Raw genomic sequence first — 14,738 nt, 5'->3', positions numbered from 1 at the left:
GATCATATTGTATGATTCCACTTATATAAAATTATGGAAAGTGTGAACTGATCCAAAGTCACAGAAAGCAAGTCAGTAGTTGGTTGGGGGCACAGGAAACAAGTTCATTAACTTGATTGTGGTGATGATTTCACAGGTGTATGCATTATGTCAAAACTTATCAAATTATAGGCTGTTGGGGCGCCTGGGTGGCTCAGCCATTAACTTTCTGCCGTCGGCTCAGGTCATGATCCCAGGGTTCTGGGATCGAGCCCCACATCGGGCTCCCTGCTCAGCGGGAAGCCTGCTTCTCCCTCTCACACTCTCCCTACTTGTGTTCCTTCTCTCGCTCTCTCTCTGTCAAATAAATAAATAAAATCTTCAAAAAAAATTATAGGCTGTTAAGTATGTGCTAGTTATTGCATTTCAATTATTGCTCAATGGATTTGTTTTCAAAATGTTTGGAGAGGGTATGGGAGAATGTGGACAAAGTGAACAAGATTGGCAAGGATATCCCTTCTCTACAGGCGTGAAGAAGACACTGCATGGCTAACTCACATAACAGAAGCTGGCTTTGAAAAATCAAAATGTATGTTTATTTTGCATTAGTTTCATATACATCTCCATCACCAATATCTCTTCTTCACACCTCCTACCCTCAACCCTCTGATGGATTAAAGTGTTATTATTCAACTAAGAAAAACTAAAGTCTACCCAAAGTCCCAGAAAATGGTAAGTGTTCAATATATATTAGCTTTTATTATTATTTACTGGGCATCCACTAAGTGCCAGACACTGTGCTTGAACCCGGATGTATATAAAGGAATCAGCCTTGGAACAAGACCTACAGTCTGACAGAAGTAGAAACTCGTGGAAATAAATAAATGCAAGACGTTTTACAGTGCTTTATGGGAAGCCTGCTCAGAACACAGTGGAGACCAAGCAGAAGAGCTCAAGTCTGCAAGGAGAAAGAAAACTTAGCAGAGAAGGTAAACTCGAGTTCAGCTTCCAGGCCCAGGAACAGCTTCAGTCCCAGGAATGAGCATTTATTCAGTCTGCACACTGCAAATAGTTCCTTTTAACCAAAGCACTGCAATCAAAAGGAATGAAATAATAGGGACTTACCAGGGGAAGTCAAGGCTAAACCAGCTAAGGGACTAGACACCAAGCCAAATAGTTCAAACTTTAACTTGAGTGACAGCGAGAAGCCTGGGTGGTTTGAAACAAAAGAGTGACAAGTGAGATCAGAACAGTTTCTCAACGTGTGGGCCCTGGAAGAGCATCACTAACAGTATTTGGGAACCTGTCAGAAATGCAAAATCTCTCCCGCAGCCCAGACCTACTAAATCAGAACTCTCCAGCAATCTGTTTTAACACACTCTCCAGGGGACTCTGATTGATGCTTAAGTTTGCAAGCCCCTGGATTTAAGTTTGAAAGAGCACTTAGGCAGTTCTGAGGCAGGACGTCTGGATAGGAAGCTGCCACAATATTCCAAAAAATGTGATGGTGTGGATTCATTTATTCACTCAACAAATAGTCCCTGACCATCTACTATGTGCCGCACACTGTTCTAGACATTAAAGATACAGCAGCGAGCAAAGCAGAGAAAAACCTATGTGGCAATGGAATGTACATTCTAGTGGAAGTCATGTCTATCATTTATATAGTTCTAGGTGCTCTCCTATATGGTTTATATTTGTTATTTCATCCTCACAACTACCCCATCAGATAGGTACACTTTTTGCCTTTACAGTTAAGAAAAGTGAGGTTCAGTAACTTGCATGAAGTCATGTGACAACTTAGTAGAAACCAGATCCAAATCCAAGGTCATGCTTTAGACGCGATGCTATACCGCTTCCTAGTGGCCATGGTGGCGAAAGATATTAATTCGAAATACATTGCTTTGGCACCTACTGTGCGCTAGGTACTGTTCTAGAAATTTGGTCAACAAAACCTGTCTTTATGGAAATTATGTTCTTGCAGAAGAGAAACAATAAAATTAAGAAAGAAGCTATTTAAGTAGTATAATAGATGATGATAAGTGCTGTGGACAGAAGAAACACTAGAACATAGTAAGGGGCATAGAGAGCATGATGCAGTAGCCACAACAAAGGCCTCAATGTGGAAGCTGGGCCAGGAACAGCCAGGAGATCAGTGTGGCTGGAGCAGAGTGATCCAGGGCACCAGAGCAAGGGAAGAAGAGTTGTATGCAACCCTTGTAGGGTTTTGTTGGTTTTTACTCTGTAAGATGGGAGCCATTGCAAGACTGTGAGCAGAGAAATGGTACAGTCCAAGTTATGTTTTAAACGGATTGCACAGATTGTTGTGCTGAGAATAGACTAGCGGGGAACCAGAGATACCTGTTGGGGATTATTGCAATAACCAGAGTGGGGTAAAATGATGGTGGCTTGACCTCGCTGGGAACAGAAAAGCCAACAGTGACGGATAAGGAGGGCAAGACAAAGAGTGGACTCTAGGAGCCATTTACTGACGGGGGAAGATTGTGGAAGGAGCACGCTGGGGAGGGGACGTTTGGAAGGGGGTTGTTGGGACAACTAGGTGGATGTTGAATATGGGTTGCATATACAAGTCTGGAATTCAGAGAGCGATCTGAGCTGAGGAAATAAATTTGGGCGTTATAAGTAAATCGATAATATTTTAAATATACGGATAAAGGTAAGGATAGAGAAACGTCATTTAAGTTATGGAGGTTGTTTATTGTAAGTTCACTAATTGTCAGGCACTAAGCTCTAACCTGTGAATTGACCGGTTCATTTAATTTCAACAAAATGAGAAATGGGGCGGGACAGATAGGAGGTACCTTCTCCCAGGAACCAAAATCGCCAACGGAATTCTGTCTGGTACTGAAGAAGCAAGTTACACATTCTGCCCGATTCCTCTGCCAAATAATCAGCCCCCGCGAGCTTCCCCTCCCGGCTTCAGCCTTGACGCTCCAAACTGGCCACGCCGCCCAGCCCAGCCCTCGCACCTGCGCACAAGGGCCCGCTCGCAGGGGGCGGGGCCGGAGCTCGGCGCTCCGCCGCGCCACGCGTTGCTAGGAGACGCGAGGGTCGCCGAGGCGCGACAGTTGGCCTCTCGCTGCCCAGCCCACGGATTCCTGAGTGGAGAACTCGAGCACTGCCGCGCTCTCCTGGGAGCTCCCGGGCGGGGTGCCTCGGCCTCTCCAGATCGGCCAGCGAGGGTAACGACGGAGAGCTGGACCCAGGGGCGGGGGTGAGGGGCGGTGGGTGGACTCGTCCCGAGGGACCTGAACAGTCCGCCCGCTCCGCTGAGCCTGCCCGGGCCCCGCCCCGGAAGCCTCGGCTCCGCCCCTTCCGCTCTGGCACGCCTTTGTGATTTCTGAGGTTTGATTTTCTTGCTTATTTTCCGGGTTAGCTACGGTCTTTATTTGCTACCCCCTGAGTTTCAGAATCTGATTTTCCAGTAGCTTCCAGGCCAAGCCGCGCCCCCTGCGGCTTGATGTATTCTGGCGTCTCCTTTCAGAGTTCTCCTGTGGACCAGTCATTTGACCCCCAGTTTTCAAAACTCTTTCTCCGGCTCAGCCTCCTGTGGCAGATTCACATACAGAATTGGTGATTTCTGTCAGAAGAAAGGCTTGAGGGACTGGAGAAGGCATGGAGTGGCTTTATGCTGCACAGATGCAGGTTAGCATACCTAGACCATGGACTACAAAGGCATATTTGGGAAACCAGTTTTGTTTTTCAACTGACCCCCCAAAAACTTTGGGAAGGGAAGTGTGCGGACAAAAGAGACCTTATGATGAGACCTTTTCACTGTTCGGGAAACAAGCCCAGGGATGTTAGCTGATTGGCTCCTTTGCCATATCCTGATGCATCTAGGAACAGAATAAAATAGGTACAGAAATGGGAGGAATACTAATGCTCTTGGGGTTTTAATACGACTAAAGGTAAAAAGCACTTTTCAGAGCGAACAAGGAAGTGAAAAGGACTTTTGCATAGAAGGGAGTTTGAGATGACTGGTACATCAAAGGCTTCTACTGTCAGATTAAAACCTTAGATTGTCAAGGGTTTGATATTGCTGGGTTTAGAATACCTATATAAACCTAATACTGTTTAATAAAATTAGATTTTCACAAAACTAGAAAGTCAGGCCATTGCCATTTCCTGCTTCTGTAGCTACAACTTAGTATTATAAAAATCAGATGTGTTTTATAGTAATTATTTTTTGCCACAACTCTCAGCAAAGTAAACCACTAAATTTCAAAGTGCTGAATGTTACTAGTGGGATTAATATTGCCACTGAATTTCCCAGGATTACTGAAATATTTCATCGAAAAGTTATAAGTTGATCTTTCCCAATTTTAGTTTCATTCTGTTTTTAATAAGTAGAAAGTAAGTTAAAAGAGAGACAAGGGCGCCTGGGTGGCTCAGTTGGTTAAGCGACTGCCTGCGGCTCAGGTCATGATCCTGGAGTCCCGGGATCGAGTCCCGCATCGGGCTCCCAGCTCAGCAGGGAGTCTGCTTCTCCCTCTGACCCTCCCCCCTCTCATGTACTCTCTCTCATTCTCGCTCTCTCAAACAAATAAATAAATCTTTAAAAAAAAAGAGAGAGAGAGAGACAAAAAAGTTGGAGGGTGGGATTTGCACCACTGCTATATAGTATAGTTATAGTAACCCCAGGGCTTCCTATTATGATGAAAATGCATTTAAGTTCCCTTTAGCTATTGTGGGAAAACAAAGTTTTGAAATGCATAGTATGTCTAAAGGATACATATTTCTACTGAGAACAAAATGGGTTTTTTTCTCCAGTAGTTCAGCTCTTCTATTGAACAGTTCTTCTATTGAAAGCATTTTTTAAAAATTTTTTAAAGATTTTATTTATTTGAGAGAGAGAGAGAGAGCACGAGGCAGGGAGGGGCAAAGGGAGAAGCAGCCTCCCCACTGAGCAGGGAGCCCGACACAGGACTCAATCCCAGGACCCATGAGATCATGACCTGAGCTGAAGGCAGATGCTTAACCAACTGAGCCTCCTAGGCGCCCTTGTTGAAAGCATTTTTATATTTATAGTTGACATGATTGTTTTGTTTGAAAGTGGCAAAAGATTACATAGACGACATTCAGGAAAATACTTTTTGAATGAATATGAGTATATAAAAGTATTTTGTTATGTATCAAAAAGCCAAGCCTGAAGCAAAAATGGCTTGGGTAAAACAAAAAGTATGATTGTGCCACAACTTTTAGAAAATGTGCTTCATCTATAAAGGCAATATAATACAGCCAAAATTCATATAACAAGCATAACTAATTCTGAAAGTCTTTTTATACAGCAAGTTTGCACCTTTTTTCCTCTCATGTTTCTTTGTGTCATTTTTCTATGAAAAAATAGGTTATATATAGTTGTGTATGTTACTGGATTGTCAGGCTGTACCACACATGTCCAGCTCACTGCTGGTCATATCTAGTGTGCAGCAACAAAGCAGTGAGCCTCCCACTGAAATGAATGGAAATGAAATAGAAACCAAAAGAATAGTAGGATAAATCAACAAAACTAGGAGCTAGTTCTTTGAAAGAATTGATAAGATCGATAAACCCCTGGCCAGACTTATCAAAAAGAAGAGAAAGAACCCAAATAAATGAAATCATCAATGAAAGAGGAGAGCTCACAACCAACACCAAAGAAATACAAACAGTTATAAGAACATATTATTGGCAACTATATGCCAACAAATTAGGCAATCTGGAAGAAATGGATGCATTCTTAGAGATGTATAAACTACCAAAACTGAACCAGGAAGAAATAAAAAACCTGAACAGACCCATAACCAGCAAGGAAATTGAATTAGTAATCAAAAGTCTCCCAACAAACAAGAGTCCAAGGCTGGATGGCTTCCCAGGGGAATTCTAGCAACCATTTAAAGAATTAATACCTATTCTTCTGAAGCTGTTTCAAAAAATAGAAATGGAAGGAAAACTTCCAAACTCTTTCTATGAGGCCAGCATTACCTTGATCCTAAAACCAAAGACCCCACCAAAAAGAATTACAGACTAATATCCCTGATGAATGTGGATGCCAAAATTCTCACCAAGATACTAGCCAATAGGATCCAACAGCACATTAAAAGGATTATTCACCATGACCAAGTGGGATTTATTCCTGGGCTGTAAGGGTGATTCAACATCCACAAATCAATCAATATGATACGCTACATCAATAAAAGAAAGGACAAGAACCATATGACCCTCTCAGTAGATGCAGAAAAAGCATTTGACAAACTACATTATCCTTTCTTGATTAAAACTCTTCACAGTGTAGGAATACAGGGAACATACCTCAATATCATAAGAGTCATACTCAAAAAGCCCACAGGGAATATCATTCTCAAAAACAGAGCTTTTCCTCTAAGGTCAAGAACACAACAGGGATGTCCACTCTCACCACTGTTGTTCAACATAGTACTGCAAGCCCTAGCCTCAGCCATCAGACAACCAAAAGAAATAAAAGGCATCTGAATTGGCAAGTCAAACTCTCATTCTTTACAGATATTATACTCTATGTTGAAAACCCAAAAGAATCCACCCCAAATTGCTAGAACTCATACAGGAATTCAGCACTGTTGCAGGATATAAAATCAATGCACAGAAATCAGTTGCATTTCTATACACTGAGGAGACAGAAGAAAGAGAAATTAAGGAGTCAATCCCATTTATAATTGCACCCAAAATCATAAGACACCTAAGAATAAACCTAACCAAAGAGGCAAAGGATGTGTTCTCAGAAAACTATAAAATACTCATGAAAGAAATTGAGGAAGACACAAAGAAATGGAAAAATGTTCCATGCTCATGGATTGGAAAAAAAATTTTGTTATAATGTCTATGCTACCTAGAGCAATCTACACATTCAATGATCTCGCTATCAAAATACCATCAACTTTTTTCATAGAGCTGGAACAAATAATCCTAAAATTTGTATGGAACCAGAAAAGACCCTGAATAGCCAAAGGAATATTGAAAAAGAAAACCAAAGTTGATGGCATCACAATTCCAGACTTCCAGCTCTATTACAAAGCTGTAATGATCAAGACAGTATGGTACTGGCACAAAAACAGACCCATAGATCAATGGAACAGAATAGAGAGCCCAGAAATGGACCCTAACTCTATGGTCAGCTAATCTTCGACAAAGCAGGAAAGACTAATGGAAAAAAGACAGTCTCTTCAACAAATGGTGTTGGGAAAATTGTGCATGCACCCCAATGTTTAGAGCAGCAATGTCTACAACAGCCAAACTATGGAAAGAACCCACATGTTCATCAACAGATGAACAGATAAAGAAAATGTGTTATATATATACAATGGAATATTACTCAGCCATCCAAAAAAAAGAAATCTTGCCATTTGCAATGACATGGATGGAACTAGAGGGTATTATGCTAAGCGAAATAAGTCAATCAGAGAAAGACAATTATCATATGATTTCATCATATGTGAGATTTATGAAACAAAACAAAGGATCATAGGGGAAGGGAGTGAAAAACAAAACAAGATGAAATCAGAGAGGGAGACAAATTACAAGAAACTCTTAATCATTGGAAACAAACTGAGGGGTGTTGGGAGGGAGTGTGTGGGAATGGGGTAGCTGGGTGACAGACATTAAGGAGGGTACATGATGTAATGAGCACTGGGTGTTATATAAGACTGATGAATCACCGAACTCTACCTCTGAAACTAATTATACACTATATGTTAATTCATTGTATTTAAAACTAAAAAAAAAGAAACCATAAATAAATAAATAAATAAATATTTTAAAAATAACAAAAAATAAAAATAAATAAAATGAATGGAAATGAAGGGCAAGGGTTCCACTGAAATATGGCTCACTTATTGTTTTGTTGGGTAATCCAAATTTTACATAAATTCACAATAACATAACAACATATTGCCTTAAAATACAACATGAGCCTAAACCTAAATTAATAAATAAGGGTCAAAAGTTTTTAAAAAGTCAAATATTAACAATACCATAATTTTCTTTGGTCTAGTCAATATACATATTGGTATGCATGATGAAAAAAAATGCAAACAATATTAATGATATATCCATTGGGTAGTTGCTCCTTTCATCAGAGTGAACTGTGTAACTCAAATGGCTTCATTTTAATTTATTTAAATCAGGAGCTAAACCCAAACAACTGTGAGAATTTTGGTTTCAGGACGGAATGTAAATACCACAACCTTTAGAATGTTAAGTAAGAATGTGGCAAAAAAATACAGGAGGTAGGGGGGAGCACAGGACCAATTCCCTTATTTTTCATAAAAGAGCCAATTGGTACTTGTGCATGACTTATAACATAAAATTCAAACAAATGATTCTTAGCCTCCTAACAGTCTCCATTAATCTATTTTTATTAACTATGAGGGAAATTTTAGGCCACGTCTTTCACATTGAAGAAATATTTATCTGAAATTTAGCAATTCCATCAATTTTATTTCCATTTCCTACTTCCCACCCTGTTAAATCCAGGCTGAGATAAATTTGTTATACTTGTGAAAGCATTTATTATAAGATTCCTTTTTTTATATTATGTTATGTTAATAACCATACATTACATCATTAGTTTTTGATGTAGTGTTCCATGATTCATTGTTTGTGTATAACACCCAGTGCTCCATGCAGAAGTGCCCTCTTTAATACCCATCACCAGGCTAACCCATCCTCCCACCCCCCTCCCCTCTAGAACCTTCAGTTTGTTTTTCAGAGTCCATAGTATAAGATTCCTTTTTATAAAACTTTTAAAGTCTGTCCTTCTAACTCATCTTATGTTTAGGATGATATTCACCTGATGTTAAGGATTGATACTTCTAATTGGTGTGATTATTTTGACTTTTATTTTTTTGTACTTTAATGTATTTCTTGACCTTTTCAACACACATTAATTCCCCCTTATCCATGGGGGATACATTCCAAGATTCCCCCCCCCCCCCACTGGATGCCTCATACCACAGATAGTACCAAACCCTATATATTCTGTTTTTTTCCTATATACATGTCTATGATAAAGTTTAAAACAACAATAATAAAATAGAACAATTGTAACAATATATTTTGAAAAGTTATGTGAATATGGCCTGTCCAAATATATTTTCCTGCACTCACTATTTTTGTGATAATGTAAGATAAAACGTCTGTATGATGAGATGAAGTGAGGTGAATGACATAGGCATTGGGATGTAGCGTTAGGCTACCATTGACCTTCTGACAGTAGGTCAGAATGAGGGTCATCTGCTTCCAGACTGCCGTCAAGTTAGAAAGTGAAACTGCAGGTGAGGGGGTAGTACTGTAATGAGTATTTGTCATTGTAATTGAAGAAAATTTAAAAACAAGAATTCATTTACAAGACCTACTCATAAAGTCCGTATTTAATGTATTTCAGCCAATAGAAACGTATTTTAATAGAAGAATGGATTCAAGGGGGCGCCTGGGTGGCACAGTCATTAAGCATCTGCCTTCGGCTCGGGTCATGATCCCAGTGTCCTGGGATCGAGCCCCGCATCGGGCTCCCTGCTCTGTGGGAAGCCTGCTTCTCCCTCTCCCTCTGTCCCTGCTTGTGTTCCCTCTCTCGCTGTGTTTCTCTGTCAAATAAATAAATTAAAAAATTTAAAAAAAAAAAAAAAGAAAGAAAGAAAGAAAAGAAGAATGGATTCAAGGAATCATGGTGAAAATTCTGGGCACTTTATTTCAGTTAACTGATACATATTTTGTTAATAAAATAAGATGACTCTGAGAAAACTGTAAGATATGTCTTTGAAAAACTGACTCTAGAAGTTTGGTGAATAGACAATTACGTGTACTTCAGTTGAATATTTGAACTTCAAAAGCTACTGGTGACTGCTTACATTGTTTTGAAATCAATGATCTCAGTATCATACAGTCTTACAGCTTTCATGGACTTTGTGTTCGTCTGTCTTTTCACATCGGGCTGTCACAGGAGCAGGGTTCCAGTGACCTCCTGAGTGAATGAACTGCAATGATTGGATGCCTCCAAGTAGTTAAGATATGGAAAGAAAGGAAACATGGCTCCTCAGCAAGAGGAATAAGAAGACAGTGAGAAGACTGATCTTACATTACCTTTTTAGGAAAAAAAAAAGTGGGGGATGCAGTTTTTAATATAATCAAATGTAATGGTGGTGAGATATTTTGACAATCTACTGAGTAGTTAAAAATGAGTGTGACTTCAGAAAAGTGTATGCTATTGCCCAGGACACCAGAATTAGGACATCACTCTCTGAATACAATTTTATTTGATGAAGAAATAAACACTTCCCTATGTATCTTTCAGGGTTTATTTCATTTTATTTCCAAAGTAGAGCATGAATCCTTCTCAATCTTGAAATTGAATGTTTAAAATTTAATATGCGTAACAGGATTCTCAACTCTCTAAGTTTTTTTTTTTAATTCCACTTGTATTCATTTTTAAAGGGACTTTCAAAATTGTCACTATTATGCTATCTATTAATGTTGTTTTAACATCTTTCAGAAATAATTGGCAATAAGACCTCTGTAGCCATGGCTAGTTCTGACATGAAACCAAAATCAATAAGTCGTGCCAAAAAATGGTCAGAAGAGATAGAAAATCTGTACAGATTTCAGCAAGCAGGATATCGGGATGAAATTGAATATAAACAAGTGAAACAAGTTTCTATGGTAAGATGTCTCTACAGACCTGAACTCAAAATATTCAGTGAAAAGTATCAAAATCAAACAAAGAACCAGAGAATAACTAAATGGAAACTCTACTCCATTTCTCTTATTTTATTGACGAGACTGAGGCCCAGAGGAGTGGTTTTCAGGTAGACTGGAGGGAGAGGTGGTCCCTCAGCATGGAAAGATTAAGAACTTTCTAGCTTTTATTGAACAACCATGCTCTGCCAGATAAAGCTTTGATGATAACCACAAAAGCAGAGTCTTTTTACCTTACCCAGGTAATTCTATTGCCAGATATTCAGTTTATTGTGTAACTATTACTTCTTTCCAGTTTCTTTTTTTATCCCGAATTATATAGGGGTTAGATTCTGTTTATTATGGAGATTATAAGTGACAGATAACTATTAGAGAGCAACTCCTGACTGTTTGTGCATTACACTCCCATGCCCAATAATGTGACTGAGATAAAATCCGATTTAAGAGAACACAAAGAACCTCCTTGAAGGGGAAGTCCCACAAAGTGAGAGGAGTGTGTGTGTGTGATGTAGGGAAAAACAAGCCTATTCACTGTATGACTTGGCAATTTTGAAGAGGTCTTGCATTTCATTTCAGTATAACTAATTGGATATAAACTGTTGGGAAGGAGAAAATTTCCGCTTCTTCTTTTGGCTGGTCTAATAATTAATTGACCCATGACAGATTAACAGGAGAAAAGACAAATTTCATCTAATCTCATATATACAGGAGCCCCAAAGATATAAGACCCAAGAAGTGACCAAAGCAGGCCATTTATATACCTTTTAGACAAAGAAATGATAAATGTATGAAGAACTGACAAGACAAAGTAACTTGGGCTTGAGTACTAATTAGTGGGGAAATGAAGCAGAATTTATTTACACAGCCCTCTTGGCTCTGAATGCTCTGTCTGTGGTGATAAGGATGTCTGTTTACCTCCAGGTGCAGGGAGGGTGCCTTTCACGTGTGAGATTTATTTCCTGCTTTCAGAGGTACAGAGAGGAGGGTCAGTGTCCTTCATGCACTGGTTTCTCAAGTAACTTTAACTTGAAACCATCAGTATGCCAAAGTGGCGTATTCTGGGGCAGCATGCCCTCAACCCTGTCACTACCATGTGTAAATTTCTGTGCCAAGTGCTTTAGGAGATAAAAATATGAGTACCTGACCTCAAGAAACTGATTGGGCCAGTAGGAAGAGAACCAGATTTGGAACCTATCCAGGGTCCGCATCCTGGATCCTCTTTCTCATTAGCTGAGCAATCCTGAACAATGTTCTTAACTTGGCTGAGCTCAACAGTTGAATTGTGATGGCAGTGTCTGCTTTAGAAAATAGTTACAGGAATTAAATGAAATCATGTGTTTGAAGTGCCTGACATTGTAGTGCTTAATAATTTGTTGAGTGAATGAAAGATAAGTGTTAATGATTGATAGCTTTTATTATTCTTATTATCTTGGAGTAGAAGATTAATAATGACATGAACAGTAAAAATTTACGCAAGTCAAAATCTGTGTGCCTTTAAAAAAGATGCAGGAATTTAGAGGAAGACAAAATCTCTTCCTTTGGGGGACAATCCCCCAAAAGGGCTTCATGCCCCCAGAGACATTTGCAGAGGGCCTTGAAGATTGGCCAGGATGGTAACTGAATGCTTGCCTTGATTGGTATGTCTCTACCAGTGTACAGAGATGGGAAGGGTTTGAGCAAACTTCTCTTTCCTCACCTGAAGCATATGTCCTTTTGGGACACATAAACTATTAGAGCTTACTGACCTCCCCAGCTGCTCTTAAGGACCATACCACTCCACTCTGTTCTACTAACAGGAGTGAAGCTTTCTTCCATCGACTGGGAGTCCTCAAGTGAAAGGCCAAGAAGAAAAAATTATAAAATACAAGGGATATTTAAAATGACTAAGGGTTGATGAGCACAGAACCAATACAGCTGCTTGGAGGCTCATCCCATATACAGAGGCTATTTCTTCACTGGTTGAGATGCTTTTTAGGACCCTGGTAAATGAAAGAGAGCCTGATCCTGGCCCCAAGAGGAAGAGAGTTATAATGGTGTCTTGAGAACACCCTCCTTTCTCTGCTGGGGGCAATGGAAGCTATGAAAGGCAAGCTTGACCTAAGTGATAGGAAGCATTGATTTTTTTCCTATACTGTAAATGTCAGAGAGCCTGCCAAGGTTCATCTGATATGCTGCTACCTATTTTCATTAATTCTTAAATAAAGGAGACAACACAAGAAAAAGAAAATGTGCTGTTAGAAAACAAAGGCCATGCATTCCTTTGTATTCATGATGTATTCCTAACCCAGTGGAAAGTTATGATTTATGGATGGGGCATATGAGAAGTGACAAGCTGCCTGGAGAGATGGTGGTGAAGAGCGTTCAATTATCTAGACCATGACACCTGAGTGGTCAGGTTTTGACAATGATAGAGTAGATCTTAAAGAATCCAGAAGAAATATACCAAACAACAAGAGAAATGTATTGATCTGATCATGATCAAGAAAGTAGAACATGAATTTGGAGAGGAAGGGGAGAAAAATGTCCAAACTAGGTCAAGCCAAATGATAAAGTAAGCAAACCAATATGACATATGAGAAAGATGGGGAGAAGGTAAGAAAAGATAGTGGAGGATTAAATTCATGACCTCAAATTTCTATTAAAAATTAGGTTTCAAGGGGCATCTGGCTGGCTCAGTTGGTGGATCATGAGACTCTTGATCTCAGGATTATAAGGACCAGCTCCACACTGGGTGTAGAGATTTCTTAAAAAAATAAAATCTTTTAAAAATTTGGTTTTCAAGCTGAACTTGTGATATGGATTGAGGAATGCATATGCACCTTTAGGTATCTTGAGTCTAGCTGGTCCCATTTGTCACTGTTGTGACATCAATGCTCAGCACCCAAGTGCTTTCAGAGTGGGGCCTGAGCCTAATTTCCTCCTCAGGCATTACTTTTAGAAATTAGGAAGTAATAATGTTTGAAATAATTTGTAAACATAAGAAAAAGTTTTGAGTGTTTTGAATGTTTCCCCTATCTTGGCCACTGAGTAGAAATTTAAATCTAGAGATTGGGATCTAGAGACAAGCACCAAGTTAGCTATTTTGCAGTATAAGGATATAACTTAGGATGTGTTTGAGGTATGTATAATACTCTCTTGAGAGCTCAAGAATTTTTAGATTTAATTTTATGCTTTAATTTTTGGATGTGAGATAAACTGTTAACTATTTGTTAGTAAATTATTATATAAAAATAAAACCAGCATCATAGTATTTGCATTCTGGTTTCTGATGTGCAGGTAGATCGTTGGCCAGAGACGGGATACGTGAAGAAACTCCAGAGAAGGGACAATACTTTCTATTACTACAACAAACAGAGGGAGTGTGATGACAAGGAAGTCCACAAAGTAAAAATTTATGCTTACTAGTCTTTGTTCTTTGTGTTGTCATTACTTAAGACTTCATTGCTTCATTCTACATCATGTAAATGTCATTTTACAAAATAATTCAAAATGCAGACTTCAGCTGAATACTGTGAAACACAAAAGCCATGAAACCATGAAACCATCCTGTTCTGTTCTAAAATATAATTGCAGAAGCATTAAAGGTGTATCCATCTTGGTCCTGTTCTTCTGATTATTTTAACTGAGATAGACTAACCATGATGCACAGAAAGAGACAGCCCCATCTGAAACCATTCCAGTGGTGAGGCTAGTTATGTATAGGTTAGTGTTCCATACTCCCTACCCCCACCCCCAGCCTTTACCACTTTCCAAGACCACCATTTTGAACTGTCAGATCTGCCTCTTGTGGCCCGAGGGCTTTCTCTTGTCCCTGGAGTCCTTTGCCTCTTGCTGAGTAGATTGGAAATGCCAAGGGCTTCTGGCCCCTGGGAGCAGCCCTCAACCAATGACTGATGGGGAGGAGGTGTTCAAAAGCTCCAGCCACCTGGTACCTCAGAGGAATCCATCAGAGGTGTGTGCTTTACACTGGCGCCCAGTTTCCCAGCAGGATGAAGCTTCAGTCACCAGCAGAGGGTGTCTGGCTGGATCACAGA

The 14,738-nt window shown here is 39.6% G+C and overlaps 1 protein-coding gene across 1 annotated transcript; it reads left to right on the top strand.

Annotated features, from left to right (window-relative positions):
* The first annotated feature begins 9,701 nt into the window (after nt 1–9,701).
* MEIG1 (meiosis/spermiogenesis associated 1) lies at nt 9,702–14,301 on the top strand. The gene is made up of 2 exons (XM_035021578.1): nt 9,702–10,668; nt 13,981–14,301. Exons 1-2 carry the CDS (start codon nt 10,531–10,533, stop codon nt 14,107–14,109), a joined length of 267 nt encoding a protein of 88 aa, XP_034877469.1. The 5' UTR covers nt 9,702–10,530; the 3' UTR covers nt 14,110–14,301.
* The last annotated feature ends 437 nt before the right edge of the window (nt 14,302–14,738 follow it).

The sequence above is a fragment of the Mirounga leonina genome, unplaced genomic scaffold (assembly GCF_011800145.1).
Source record: "Mirounga leonina isolate KUSES-001 unplaced genomic scaffold, KU_Mleo_1.0 Mir_175, whole genome shotgun sequence".
NCBI lineage: Eukaryota > Metazoa > Chordata > Mammalia > Carnivora > Phocidae > Mirounga > Mirounga leonina.
This window is presented reverse-complemented; position numbering and strand designations above follow the sequence as displayed.